Source organism: Mirounga angustirostris, unplaced genomic scaffold (genome assembly GCF_029215605.1).
Source record: "Mirounga angustirostris isolate CCGP_5_RB_7025 unplaced genomic scaffold, mMirAng1.0.hap1 SCAF_6, whole genome shotgun sequence".
Lineage (NCBI taxonomy): Eukaryota > Metazoa > Chordata > Mammalia > Carnivora > Phocidae > Mirounga > Mirounga angustirostris.
Window position 1 is genome coordinate 132538043 of NW_026991714.1, and position 14681 is coordinate 132552723.

The 14681-nt window shown below is 41.7% G+C and overlaps 1 protein-coding gene across 3 annotated transcripts in view; it reads right to left on the minus strand.

The window, feature by feature from the left end:
• Nucleotides 1-14681, minus strand: part of SORCS1 (sortilin related VPS10 domain containing receptor 1) — a 507270-nt gene that overhangs the window by 85391 nt on the left and 407198 nt on the right. For all 3 annotated transcript variants that reach the window (XM_064595254.1, XM_064595255.1, XM_064595253.1), the window contains exons 11-17: nt 14501-14603; nt 14161-14237; nt 12187-12278; nt 10744-10851; nt 8922-9039; nt 6954-7084; nt 3680-3793 (exon numbers count right to left, since the gene is read on the minus strand). In XM_064595254.1, the coding sequence (XP_064451324.1) occupies nt 3680-3793; nt 6954-7084; nt 8922-9039; nt 10744-10851; nt 12187-12278; nt 14161-14237; nt 14501-14603 (743 nt within the window). The remainder of the gene's footprint in view (nt 1-3679; nt 3794-6953; nt 7085-8921; nt 9040-10743; nt 10852-12186; nt 12279-14160; nt 14238-14500; nt 14604-14681) is intronic.

The following is a 14681-nucleotide window of genomic DNA, read 5'->3' on the forward strand; positions in this document are numbered from 1 at the left end:
AGAGCAAGGCATTCATCCTCCCTGCTGATGGCTGGAATTTATCTCTCTTCTTTACACAAGCTCACTCACTGCTGTGGATGCTTTTCTGGAAAAAGTCTGAATGGAACAGATGAAACCAGTAGATGTGGTAACTTAACAAAAAATTTTTTGGGTCAGACGCTATCATGTAATACCCACTTATATGAACAACACTCCGAGAGTGGAGGTGAGCCCCCAGGGAATAATCCTGTGATTCTGTGATTAATAAACATCACTGCATTGACAAACATTTATCTATCTGAACACTTATTGCCGAATCACATTTTTTTAAAAGATTTTATTTATTTATTCAACAGATAGAGAGAGAGCACAAGTAGGCAGAGTGGCAGGCAGAGGGAGAGGGAGAAACAGGCTCCCCGCTGAGCAGGGAGCTGGACGTGGGGCTCGATCCCAGGACCCCAGGATCATGACCTGAGCCGAAGGCAGCATCTTAACTGACTGAGCCACCCAGGAGCCCCTGCTGAATCACATTTTTAATTGAAATTTTAATTTTATAGGGCATAGATGAAGAAATCCCATTGGATAATTTATTATGATTTAATCATTTCTGATGTTTTATTTTATAGGAGTCAGGGTTTACTTGAATTTCACATACTAAGTTTACCAAAGGAATGGGGAAACTTATTTAAGGGTAGCCTAAAATGTGTGTGTGTGTGTGCGTGTGTGTGTATTCTCAATATACTGAAGAATGAGGGTCATTGCCTACACTCTGCCTTATTCCAGTGACTTGAGTAGCATGTGGAATAATTTAGACCTCTCTGTACTAGGACCTCCCCTCATCAATACCAAAGAGAAAATGATCTAACTTCCTTGACTGACTGAGTTAGTGGAAAAAACAACAACAACAACAACAACAATTCAGAGACTAGCATTAGGGGTTCCCAGTGCCCTTTACAATGTCTAAACATGCTAGTGCATGTAAGTAGTAAAACTCAGTTCTCCGGCGCTCCTTCACCATTAAGTGTACTCATTTCAGCAGCCCCCTTTCTGGTTTCCCATGGTCCTGCATGCTGAAAGCCTCACTGACCCACTGCTGTAAAAATGTCATTTGTATTTTCCTCGGGTTTTATGTTATAGTACAAATAAGTCACGGCTTATTCCTATATACAAAAGTTCTAGGAATCCCTAACCACAGAGATAAGAACATTTGAGGGTACAAAAGTCTGTGTTGTTTCCCTCCTTTAGAAGAGTAGTATATGCTATTATGGTAATTTTTTCTTAATTAAAAAACTTTTTAGGGGCACCTGGGTGGCTCAGATGGTTGAGCGTCTGCCTTCGGCTCAGGTCGTGATTCCAGGGTCCTGGGATTGAGCCCCACGTTGGGCTCCTGGCTCAGGGGGGGTGCTGCTTCTCCTTCTCTCTCTGCCCCTGCTCATGCTCTCTCTCTCTCTGTATCTCTGTGTCTCAAATGAATAAAATCTTAAAAAAAAAAAAACTTTTTAAACATTTCAAATACAGAAGCACACAAATGGAAATGTGGATGTCCTCACCTCTGTCCTGCAGCAGGCATGAGAAATGAGAAGAGCAATTTTCAAATGGGACGGGTCTGCTAGTGAGGCGTCCCCCTTCCTCCTACCTCCCTTCCTTAGTTCCTCTCTTTCTCATGTTTTAAGATCAGGATTTTCAAATATACACAAATGAGAGGAAAGAGTATAATAAATACCCCTGCCCTCCATTAATTCACTTTCAAACATTTTCAACACCTGTTTTTTTAACATTTTAAAACAAACGTCATACATCATGTATCTTTAAAAGACAAGGTTTCAGGATGCCTGGGTGGCTCAGTCAGTTAAGCATCTGCCTTTGGCTCAGGTCATGATCCCAGGATCCTGGGATTGAGCCCCTGTGGTATCGGGCTCCCTGCTCAGCAGGGAGTCTGCTTCTCCCTCTCCCCCTGCTGCTCTCCCTGCTTATGCTTTCTCTCTCTCTCTCTCTCTCTGACAAATAAATAAATAATTAATTAAATAATAAGTTTTCTTTTTTTTTAGTCATCCAAAATACCATTATCACACACAAATATATAACTATATTTAGTTAATACAATAAATATAAATATTTATACTTAGATATAACCTAATATTACCTGTAATAGTTAAGTTTATGTGTCAATTTGACTCGGCCATGTGTGCTCAGGTATTTGGTCAAACATAATTCAGGGTGATTCTGTGAGGGTTGTTTCTGATAAGCTTAGCATTCAAAATAGTAGACAGAGTAAAGCAGATTGCTCTCCCAATGTGGATGGGCCTTGTCTAATATGTTAAAGGTCTCAACAGAAGAAAATGGCTTACCCTTTCCTGAGCAAGAGGGAATTCTTTTTGCCTGACTGTCTTCAAACTGGAAATTTGCCTTTTTTCCTGCCTTCACACTCATGCTGAAACACTGGCTCCTCCTAGGTTTTGAGCCTTCTGGCCTTTAGACAGAACTATACCATCAGCTCTCCTGGTTCTCATGCCTTCAGACTTGGACTACAAACAAACCATCAGCTCTCCTTGGCGTCCAGATTGCCAAGGCACTTCGCAGATTTTGGGACTTGGACTTGCCATTTCCATAATCATGTGATCCAATTCCTTATAATGAATATACACACACACACACACATACACACACACACGTATATATAAGATATCTATATATCTATATGATCTCCTATTGGTTCTCTTTCTCTGGGGATCCCTGATTAATACATTACCTAATCACCAGACCATATTGCATTTCTCCAAATGGCTCAAAGATGTCTTTTTATATACTGCTTGAATTTGAATCAAAATAAGTTCTGCAGGGGTGCCTGGGTGGCTCAGTCGTTAAGCGTCTGCCTTCGGCTCAGGTCATGATCCCAGGGTCCTGAGATTGAGCCCCGCATCGGGCTCCCTGCTCAGCGGGAGGCCTGCTTCTCCCTCTCCCACTCCCCCTGCTTGTGTCCCCTCTCTAGCTGTCTCTCTCTCTGTCAAATAAATAAATAAAATCTTTAAAAAAAAATAAATAAGTTCCGCATAATATTTTTAAAGCCTATAAACATCAACTCCACTTGTGGAAAAGTCACAAAATGTTTTCTCTTTTATGGTATTTCTTAAATAATATTGGATAAGCCCTATAACTCAAAACATTAAACACAAACTTTTAGAATCTGATTCTATATATATAAGGATCAGAATGTATGCCTTAAACATATCAAGACTGGACATAGGAAGAAAATGAAACCCGTTTCAACTAACAGCAGGGTACTCTTGAAAAGTCAATGAGCTTTTTTGTTCACTCTATCTTCCGCATCTATAAAATAGGAAATGCACCTATGAAATATTTATTTGGCCTCCTTCACAGAGATGCAGTGAGCGGGGAAAGGGAGTTCACAGAAATAGTTCTGAAATGAAGTATCAAAAAGTGAAGAAATGTATAGATTATCATCATCATCTTCATCTAAGGAACCAGTTTCGTTTCTTTATTTGCAACTGAAGTCTTATTCTCAGATGAAAATTGCACTATTAATACAAATCTGGGCTGCATTACTAACATGAACAAAAACAAATGCATTGTGCTGTAATGAAAAAGGCCTGGTCTTCGATCAGACGTGGTTCTGTAAGTTTAACACCAGCTGAAAAACAGCAGAGGTTGACCTCTCAAGGTCACCACCTCAGACACTCACCCAGTACTGTTGAGATAACTCTGTCCCAAGCTGCAGTCCTTTGACAGAGAAGATGGATTGAACCAAAATGCTGGCAGACACTGACCATTGCTGTGTCGCTCATACCCATAGTCACTGTGGGGGAAAAAGCCAAGAGAGACCTTTCAGTACGTGGCACAATTACTGAGAACAGTTTCATGGTAGCACACAGCCAACTTCTACTCTAGCCAATGAGTCAAAAAACAAGAATTCACTAAATCAATACCTTTCCAAAAATGCAACTGTTCTTTCCCCTGTGGAATATCTATCAGTTAATTACCCATGACAATATCCTACGAGACCCATTTCCAGAAAAGCTGACGTGAAAGCAACAGAGAAGCCTGTGTAGAAGCCGTCTCGGAGGCTCAATGACCAATAATTCCAAGTAAACGTCTTTAAGCTGAGAGAGTAGATTACGTGCTCATGAGGAGAGTCCATGATATTGACGGTGGCTGGGCCCCAAGAAAGCTGCAATTAGAAAGCAGGCAATGGTGGGAGCTCACGCCTCAGTGCACACATCACTGAAGCAAACACAGCCACTCATGGCACGATTTCATTACCGGTGATGTCTTTGGGGTGCTCTTTCAAGACATCTGGATCTACTAAGCACAGCTGAGCCAGGTCTCTCTGTGCACGCTCCATATGCTTCAGAGTCACAGCACAAAAGGAAATGTCCTTCAGGGGTGTCACGGGCACTCCCCCAAGGAAAAGTTTTGTCCCAGTCAGTTAGCATTGTCAGTTGGGACTAACTGGTTTAAATCCCCTCTGTAGTTGGGAAAGAGTCAAAGACTCTATCCTCCGTCCCCTCTCTTTCTTGCCTCCAGGGGCCTCTGCATGGCCTAATACTCTTGGCTTCCGGAGGACGAACTTGGGCACAGAGGATGACAACAAATTGCACCTCCACATGCATAGACAAATCGCAGACAGTAACCAGCAAGCAGTAGTACGAATTGGCCCATCTGTGTAATGGAGGTGAGATGCTGGCACACAAGGGGCAGGAAGGGAGAAACAGGCTTAGCCAAGGGGCCTGTCACCAGGCAGCTGGCACTTAGAATTCTGCACACATCAGCTGCACTTGGTGCTGGTTCAACACAGCATGGATAGGAAGACTTCAGAAATGCTGCCTACAGGACACCCGGCGTTCATTTCAGGGAATTACTTTACAAATGCTGAAGAATGGCAGGCAAGGTCATGTGGGGGACTGTCCAGGGGACAGCCACGCTGAGAGGGAACATTTAGTGACAACCACCTTTTATTACACTGCAGTCAAGTAGAATCACCGAAGCTCTAGCTACTGTAGGTAGAGACTCAACAAGGTCATGGTGAGTCTTCCAAAATATTTTTAGAAATCATGCACTAAATAAAAATCCCATTTGACCAGAAAACCTTATAATGGCCTCATTTATGATTCATTACCCACTTCTCAGAATACATTTCAGTTAGCGGAATGAGTAGCAGATTCCAATCACAAATGAGTACAAGAATTGGGCCAAGACTGTAGGGGAGCGAGAGATAAGGGAAGGGAGAGGTCTAATTGCCTCCCTTACCCATGTTCTTTTCACTCTAGACTAGCTTAAAACTGGAAAAGAAAAACAACACATGACAATGACAACAACAAAAGACCAGCTTATTTTGGAACCTTGTAGAAAAGATGTCTCCCCAAAACAGTATTTTCAGGAAAAATCGGGGAATCGGATGTCTCATCTCACTTTTTCTCTTTGCTTCTCTACCAGCATAAATGTGTGTTTTACAAAAGCATGACTATATGGTAAGACTGAAGTTAAATGACTAAGATAAAATGTTAACCTCCTTTACAAACTCTCCTTGAACAGAGGGGATAAAGGAGAAGCAGTCAGAAAGAGGGATGGGATGAAGGACTTTAAAATTCCATGGAAGTTTTCCCTGTGACTGCATTTCAGGGTGTCAATCCTGAAAGGCAGGGCAGGGATAGGATACTTTTATCATTGTTAATAATGGTGCACTGGCTAAAACAGAAATTACAGCTGGGAAGGCCCCTGCAGAATTCCTTGTGAGCTCCAATGTAACTGAAGTTCTGTTGCCCTCTGGCTGAGCCCAAGAGATACAGCACTGGCTCTTGGCTTGCCTTGTCGACTAACAAGAGGGGAACAGCCTTGGGTTATCAGACTGAGGACTGGTGGCCGATTCTGGCAGGCCTGCATAGGACTATTTATTCAGAGAATGTCTCCAGAGGTCTACCACGAGAGAACACTTACTTTTTCTAAGCCATATGATGTGTATTGCACACAGTATCTCAGCCCACTCGCTGATATTTTGATGATCAGATAAGTGATCTGTGATTGCTATACAGGCAGATATCCAATATTAAAAGAATGACTGCTTTCTTATGTGGGTCAAGTTTCAATCATTTAACATTGACACATATATTCAGCAATTGCTTTCTCTAAACAAAAACATATACATAAATTTAAAGTAAAAGGAAGAAAACAAGAAAAAAAGGCGTTAAATGAGATGGAGATGATGCAAGGAGTTACCACCTACTTATCCTCAATCATTTCCAACCTCACCTGAAGGCCAAACCCCAACCTAGAACGGAGCAAGGGAAGCACTGACCCCACAGGCCAGCTTTCTGCTTACCAAAGGCTTCAGAAAGAATGCTATGGCGCTCAAATGTCTAGTCCTTTCCAGCTTATACTAGCTGAATCCTGCAAGAGGGACAAGTCTTCTGTACTACCAGGTCCACAGAATCACAGATTGCCAATGCCACTGAATCAATCCTCGCACTGAAGTCAAAAAAGTCTTCCACACCTTGCACAAGCAATCATCAGCTAACTAACCACTGACTGAAAACTTCCAGGGACAGCAAATCTACTGCCTTATAAGGTGATTGTTCCACTACGAGGAACCCAGAATCTAGGAAGAGTTTACCTTGAGCACAAATATATTTGCTGTCTAAAAAGTCAACTTATTGTTTTCAGTGTTGTTGTCTGAAGCAACTCAGGGTGGATGTGGTCTCTTTTTTTGTCCTAAGATCTAGCAAATATGTGAAGCTAATTATCAGCCATCTTGTGAATCCTCTTTCAGTCCAAAGAAACTCCGAGTTTTTCCATATACATATGCACATAGCTAATAAACCATGTTGTCTTCAAGAGGTAATTTCACAAGAATATGAGGCTTGTGAGAGCATAGGTATATGTTACTATTATTTCAAATCTCAGCTTTCACTAAGACCCATGTGAATTTGATATGACTCCACAGAGTAATAGCACAAGCTTACCAGTCAAAATCGGCCTCTGTGCAGACACAGGGTTCAGATTCCATAGCTCCTGCATATTTTCCTTGCATACACTTACGCTCTGATTTTCGCTTCTTATATATCCTCTTTGCTCCCATGATGCATGCTTCCCCCTATAAGGACAAAAGGATCTCAGACAGTTGGACACATAGCTTGGACCTTCCCTGCTCCACATCAGGGGACTCGGGGAGATATTCCCAAGCCTTAGTGTAATCTGGACACAGGTAGCCTGCTTTGTGCTAATGGCTTTTATTTTGATGTCTAGAACCCTAGTGTAGAATGCAACTATAAAGACAATTCTAAGAAGCATGGAGGGTGTGTCAAAAAATATCCTTAACTCCTCATGTATTCAGCAAACCTTCACTTATCAAGGTAGGAGGCACCGTGCTATGAGGGACACACAGTCAACTCAGACTCAGCCTATAACCAATGTATTGCCAACAAATCTATGGTAATTAAGTTCAATTCTTCTATAATAGAAGATTTATGTGCTTGGTCATTTATGAGCATATGAAAGAAGAGTATTGCTAAGAAATATAAAGATCTATTTTGCCTCGGTTTATTATGCCTCTGCCCACACAGCTTTATAGCACTGATTTTAATGTCCATCTACCAGACAAGTTGAGAGAACTAAATTCAGTGTTTCTCTACAAAATAAATAAAAGCTTTGAATATCACAGTGCCTGTGGATCCCAAAAGGGAAAATAACAGTGATGTAAATGAGCAATAATTTTATTGTTGAGTCTCCAAAAAGAGTATATGATTCTAGCGGATGCAGCCCCAACTGTCAAACACAGCTTTCTGTCTGAAGGACAGAAAAGAGTTTTGTCTCTTGAACAAATTCACTTTAACCGGCTCCATCGCACATACATATCTTTATTAAATATATTCCAGTTGACCCTTGAGCAACGCAGGAGTTAGAGGTACTGACCCTCTCACACAGTCGAAAATCCCATGTATAACTTTTGATTCCCCAAAAAACTTAACTACTAATAGCTTACCTCTGACCGGAAGCCTTACTGATAACATAAATAGTCAATGAACACAGGTTTTGTATATTATATGTATTGTGTGCTGTATTCTTACAATAAAGTAAGCCAGAGAAAAGAAAATGTCATTAAGAAAATCATAAGGAAGAGAAAATACATTTACAGCACTGGACTGTATTTATTGAAAAAAAAATCTGCATGTACGTGGATCCATGCAGTTCAAACCCACGTTGTTCAAGGGTCCAGTGTACTTAGCCTAGGTTTAGGGGTATGATGTGTCAGTGCCTGAATATGGTGATGGCTACGCAGGGGGAGCCTCTGCTACGTCCTTGGAGGGCCCTGCAGAATGACTTCCACCTTGGGAAATCAAAGGAAAGATGCTTTCAGCTAAGCATTCTGATACAAGCTGATCAGCTGAGGGGCCAGAATGAAGGAAAGTGTCCTATTAATGATTCTGCATCCTCTTACCACGAGTACCTTGGAAGGAGGCAAGAAGCACCGCCTAATCCCAGGGAATCACAGGTGACAAGGAAGGATTTACTGGCACCGCTCACTGAGGGTTAGTTTTATTATTTTATGTCTCTGTTTGCATTGCTCAATAAAACTGAAGATCCTTTCCTCACCCCTGCCCCTACCCTGCATCCACACGGCATGCTCAGATAAATTGTTTGGATCTGCGTGCTGAGCTGGTATTTCATTTTGGGTCGTAAGTCTGAGCCAAGCACATTTGAATTTTATCTCATTATATCCTAGTATAATAAAAAAAAGAAATTACTTTACAACAAGCCATAAATGTTGAGTTTGTTCACTGCTGTGGAACACAAAACATGTAAGAAAGCAGTCGATGTAGCTTCCGATGTAGCCGGAGAGGTAAACTGTGGCCGTGCGGACCCCCATCCCTACACCTACATGACCCCCATGCCTTCCACCCAGGACCACACCTCAGCTCGGCGCCTCCTACCTGGCTGTGCAGCTGCCACGGTCTGTAGTCCTCCTCGGCACACCGTCGGTCGAACACGGACTTGTAGTCCACTTTGACCAGCTGCCATTCTGAGCGGTGGCTGAAGTGTCCAAACACGCTACAGAGTTCATAACAAGAAAAATAATCAAAATCGGAGCAACTCCAGTAGCCAGCCCATGCCGGGTGTTGACCACGAGCTTAGCACAGTGCTCAACGCGTTACATTGAGCAAATCACTTAATCCTCAAAAGCATTGACGAGGTGGGGGGTCACTATTATTGGCTCTGTGTTACCCGTGAGTAATTTGAGGCTCAGAGAGTTTCACTAACATGCAAAAAACCAAAGTCAAACCACTAAGAACTGGTCGAGTCAGAACCCAGAACCAGGTAAAGTCTGACGAAAAACCCACTTCTACATATTGCACCACAAGAACGGCTGACAAGAAAAAAAAAAAATTAAGAAAACAATCGCAAGTGCTGCCTTCTATGCAGTGCAGGATTACACTTCTGGGTTCTCTTACTAAGGTCCGTGGTTCTCACGGTTTCTGTCCTATTTCACCTTCCCGCCAGTCCCTGGGGAGAGTGGGCAGCAGGGCCAGGGCCTGGAGTGAGAACTGTGTCCTGCACTCTGCATTCTCTCCTTACTCAGACAAACTCGGGCATCTAATGAGGTGTTTGAATCACCAGTTATAGCCCTCTGTGGAGAAAAGCCACGAAGTAGCCTTTTTCATCTGTGTTCTGCAAATATGAAAACTGAATAAAGACAAATTATGAAACAAATTGCTAATCTGGCTATGTGTTCGGTGGGCAAAAGTGCAGCTATTGGGCATACTGAATTTTTGTTGATCTTTTCTATCATTAAAAGAAGGGAAGAAAAAATTAGAAAAAGTATCAACTATTCATTATGACTTTTAAATTTTCATTGATGACAGGGTTGACTACTTTAAAACCTTCCCTCTGTTTTTCATGTCTAATTTTCCAGGGGAAGAAAAAAAAAACCCTCACAGTTTCATGTTTCAAATTCCAAGTTCATGTTTTGAAACCCTTAAGTTTCAAACTCATTAATCAAGTCTTTCACAAATTAATGATCATCACTTTCCAGACAAGAATGAGTGCAAATACAGTTTCACAAGAACAGATTGTTCTCCCGGTTTTTCTAATATAGCCTCACAAGTGGGTTAGGTAAAGAACCAGGGAAAAAGAAAATCCTTTGTGGGGTTTTGATCAAGCTCAGTGTTCTGCCTTAAAGTGAAATCATTCTTATATGCCTGTGATTTTCTGTAATATTGAGTTTATTATTAAAGTTTTAAATTTATAGTTTCATTTTCTATTGAAATAATCATTTCTAATTTCCCTAGGCCCATTCAGTATAGGAAGAAATAAGTTGTGCCCTTTTGCTGCCAGCCCTCAGTGTGGGTGTCCTAATTAGTAAAGAGCCAAGAAAATGGCCACCCACATTTTTCTTTCCCCTTTGCTGGGAAACCATGAAGTCAGATGTAATAACTTTGCTGGCAATTTCATATTTAACAGTAGCAAAGTGGTTAGGATTTGCTAAAAACAACATGTTTCTGGGGGCACCTGTGTGGCTCAGTCCATTAGGTGTCCGGATCTTGGTTTCGACTCAGGTGGAGATCAAGCCCCACCTGGAGCTCCGTGCATGGCACAGAGTCTGCTTGAGATTCTCTGCCTCTGCCTCTGCCCCTCCCCCTGCTCATGCTCTCTCGCTCTCTCAAATAAATGAATAAATTCCTTAAAAAGAAAACAAAATACAACATGTTTCTGGATTTATGTTAAGATTAGAATACATCATACTTTTCCACTTACGTCATGATTAGAGTCTCCTCCCCAGGCTCACCCAGAACCCCATCCACAAAAAGTGGAATAGATGTGAAACTGTATTTGCTCCAAGATCTCCCTTCATCAAAACTCAACCTAATAAAAGAAAAAATAGCAGGCATCAGATCTCAAAAGAAAAAAAAAAAAATCCTTTCAGAGGAAAGATACTATCAGCCAAGAGAGAATACATTTTAAAAGTACCCAGGGCGCTGTCAAAGTGAGCCTTTTATATGAATAACTATTCTTAATTACATCAGAAGGTAGAAATACAGTTAGCCAAGCGATCTGGGACCCAGATGTGTTATAACAGCCATAAGGGAAGAACTGCATGAAATGGGAATAATAATAAGTCTTTGATAGAATTTTTTTTTAATTTGGATATTTTATTAGATCTTAGATCTCAATGTGACCCTCTCCAAAACCTCACTGCAATCTAGCAGCAAGGCTTACTGGTGATTCTGAAGAGCAATGGCCTCATTGGACCTACTTAGATGGACTTGAACCAGCTGCCTCTAAGTGAGCAAATCCTGAGCGGCTTCCCTCCTACCCTGTTATGAATCCTAGCTGACTCATTGAAAAAGGGGGTACAAAAGGACTGGCTCTTGAGAGTAAGAGAGATCTGCAACTCTGCTGGTCACACAGGATGTTTCCTTCACTCTGCCTTTCTCTGTGGATGTCATCCCCCAAACTAAGCCTCCGTTTCTCTTATTTTGGCAGCTTTCCCATAGGTCTCCAAAGTAACTAGCACCAGAGGCAAAATCACGCTTTTGGTTTTAAACAAGCTTGCCTGTGGAGAGAGGCCCTTTCAAAAACACAGATGAAGGAGTCTACTGGAAAGCATTCTGGAAGTTAGGCCTTGCACATCCATCTGTGTGAGACCTACAGGTAGAGATGCAGATTTTCACACACCCCGTGCCCCCCTCCGCCCCGCCCAAAGGAAGCGAAGGAAGTAGGATCAGGGCAAAGGAGACAGAAAGAAACAGTGCCCTGAACTGCTGATCTCTGTGCAGAACACACATAATGAATACACGTTAAGCTACTCTTAACTTCTCCCCATTGTACCTGACACGCCACTGTAGCTGGGAGTGTGCTGAAGGAATAAGGAAGGTACTGGAGAGGGTACTGACATATTTGAAAACCATCATGCAACTCCTCTCTCAGGGGCAGAATCGATCTCAATCTCTCTCTCTCTCTCTCTTTCTCTCTCTCTCTCTCCCTCTCCCCTTCCTTCCTCCCTTCCCTTCTTCTATCTCCTTTCCTCCTTCTTTTGTGAAACTCCAGGCAATAATCTTATTTTAATAGAGCAAAGGTATAAATTATGTTCTAGTAGACATTGATGTTTTACTACAAACCCAGTCCCCATCTGACAGCCTGACCCCTCAACTGCGCTTAGCGGTATGGAGCCATCCGGTCCATGACTCATGCTTTTACCAGAGATGTCGAATCGGGAGAGACGTGTGCTTCATAGCAACCAGGACTCCACCCTGATCCAGATACAAAATACTGTGCTCTTCTTCAAAGATCTGCAAGAGGGAAACACATCCACATGGACACACATCTACACCCACACATGCCCAGAGTTCAGAGAATTAGTCTTCATCTGAGGAGATAAATCCCTCCCATGATAGAACAGGGTTTCCCAAAAATCTTTGGAAAGATAGTTATAAACAATGCTTCCCAACGTGGGCCGCACGTACCATTGGAGTTAGATAAAATGATTATAGGTGTGCCACAAGAGAAATCTGAAGAATTAATAGTTACATATTCATGTTTATATTCCCATCTTTTTGCGGTAAGTTCTGTTGATTCCCACTGATGACGATGTCAGAATCCTGGGTAACCATCCTATTGTGTAACATCTTTAGAAGGAAGAAACCTTAGAGATACTTTACTCCACATTCTCATTTTGACAGGTTTAGAGAGATGTGACATGCCTAAGGCCATGCGTAGAGTGACTCACGGGGCTGGGACTTGCCGCATTACAGTGCCCTGTCCAGAGGTAATTATTTCAGTTTCCAAGTATTACAGAGGAAAGCTGTTCTTGTTCAATTCATGGATTCTCTATCAAGTCTAAAGTAGTTCTGATCAAAATGGAATCAACTTGGGTACATGTGTCCTTTAGGTTTTTCTCCAAATGTGGAGAAATCAACTTGAAGTCCAGGGAAGACGGGCCGCAAACAATTTCTGTGTCCTCTCCATACGAGATGTGTGCTGTTTTCTCATAATTGCATTGCTGGTATTGCCTTGTCTGTGGCTACACTACAGACATAATTATTTTCTCCCTTGTTTACCTATTATACCTAAGAGGTATCCCAGGACTACGGATGTGAGAGCTCTCTGCTTGGTTTGGGGTGCTGGAAGAAACAAAACGGGATCCTGGCTCTTGAACTGTTCTCCAGAAGCAGTTTAATAGTCCATGTTCCTACATACCTACCTCCAAGATCAATATCCCTGGGGTTTCTTAAGCAAATTTCTTTCCACCTCGCTCTTCTCAAACCATGTGAATCACATGGAGGGCCTACGAAGGGTCTGAAGCTAAGAAATGGTAACTGGACCATAACATGGACATCTCTGTCTAAAATTTAAAGCAGAGTGTTCTCATTTCTGTGTGATTACCTGTGCATTAGATTTCAATTTATGGTGCTTGCTAGTTATTGTATGATAATTAAACGTCAGTAGGTTATTAAAATATATTTATTGAAGTGTAACAACCATGCATTAGGCACATATCTTGTTATGATTGCTAAACCTCATTAAATGTCTGTTTTATAAGCTATGGGTATCTAATTTTCATTCAGAAGAAAGAGAAGAAGCATTTAAGCTAAACACGTTGGCTTAAAGCGATTCCATTTCTACCTTTCCAAACATATGCACCCTGATGGTTATTACTCTGTCTTCTGCATGTGAAATTTAAATATTTCAAAATACCACCTGGGTAACGGCTGTTTCTGTATCACTGCATTCCTCTCTATTCTGACTCCAAGGCAAGGGGAATTTATGGAGGCTGAATTGCCAACACTGAGTTGTGTTGGGTATATAATCTACCCTTCAGGCTCTGTGTTCCCTATACAATAACCTCTTTGGGATCCTGGTTTTCTTTGTGGGAAAAAAAATTCAGTCCAATTGGATTCAGATCCAATTTGGTTTCATTGTCACTTATAAACTTTTTTACATAGAGGCTCTGAAAAAAGGGTCATTTTTATTGAATGGCAAAAAAATCACATTGCATAAGTATTTGCTAAACTCAAAGACTTATTTAAGACTCTCATAAAACAAAAAGGAAAATAAACACACTGGCGAGCTTTAGGATTTACATATAGCCAAATGAGTTCCCAGAATTTAACCAAGCTAAACAATGTTTATGTCATTTAAACCGTAGCAACGAGACCCAGGATGCCTTCTTACCTGCCTCCAGGTGTTCCCTGCATCTGAAGAGACAAACATGCTGATGTCGCTGTCTGATAATTCAGAACCTATATTACCTAGAGAGAGCATGTCACCATTAGTGAAAGGAGCTGTTTGCGAAAGCTAACAATGGGCTCTACTGGCAATCTATGCTGCCCGAGATGGACCGAGACTGTCAACACTGTATGTGAGCAGGGCTTTTCAGCATAGTTGTTCAGGGTCAATGGTTCAGGTGACTTGCAAAATATTTTTGCTTGCTCATTAAATTCCCAGCACAGATATCTAGCTTCTTAAAATAAATACAATTTGCAACAGCAAGCCCACCAGGCAAGCTTCTTACCTGAAGCCACTATGATGCTGGGAGCTGTGTCTCGGCTGGCAATGATCCCTGATGTGTAGGGATTCTCGGAGACCTTAAGGTGAAGGTGTAGTGAGCAATAGGGCTGAGAAGAAGAGAAATGAGGGTCATAAAAGCATATAATCTAAATGGTCATTTTAAGTCCAGATTCCGAGCATCCATG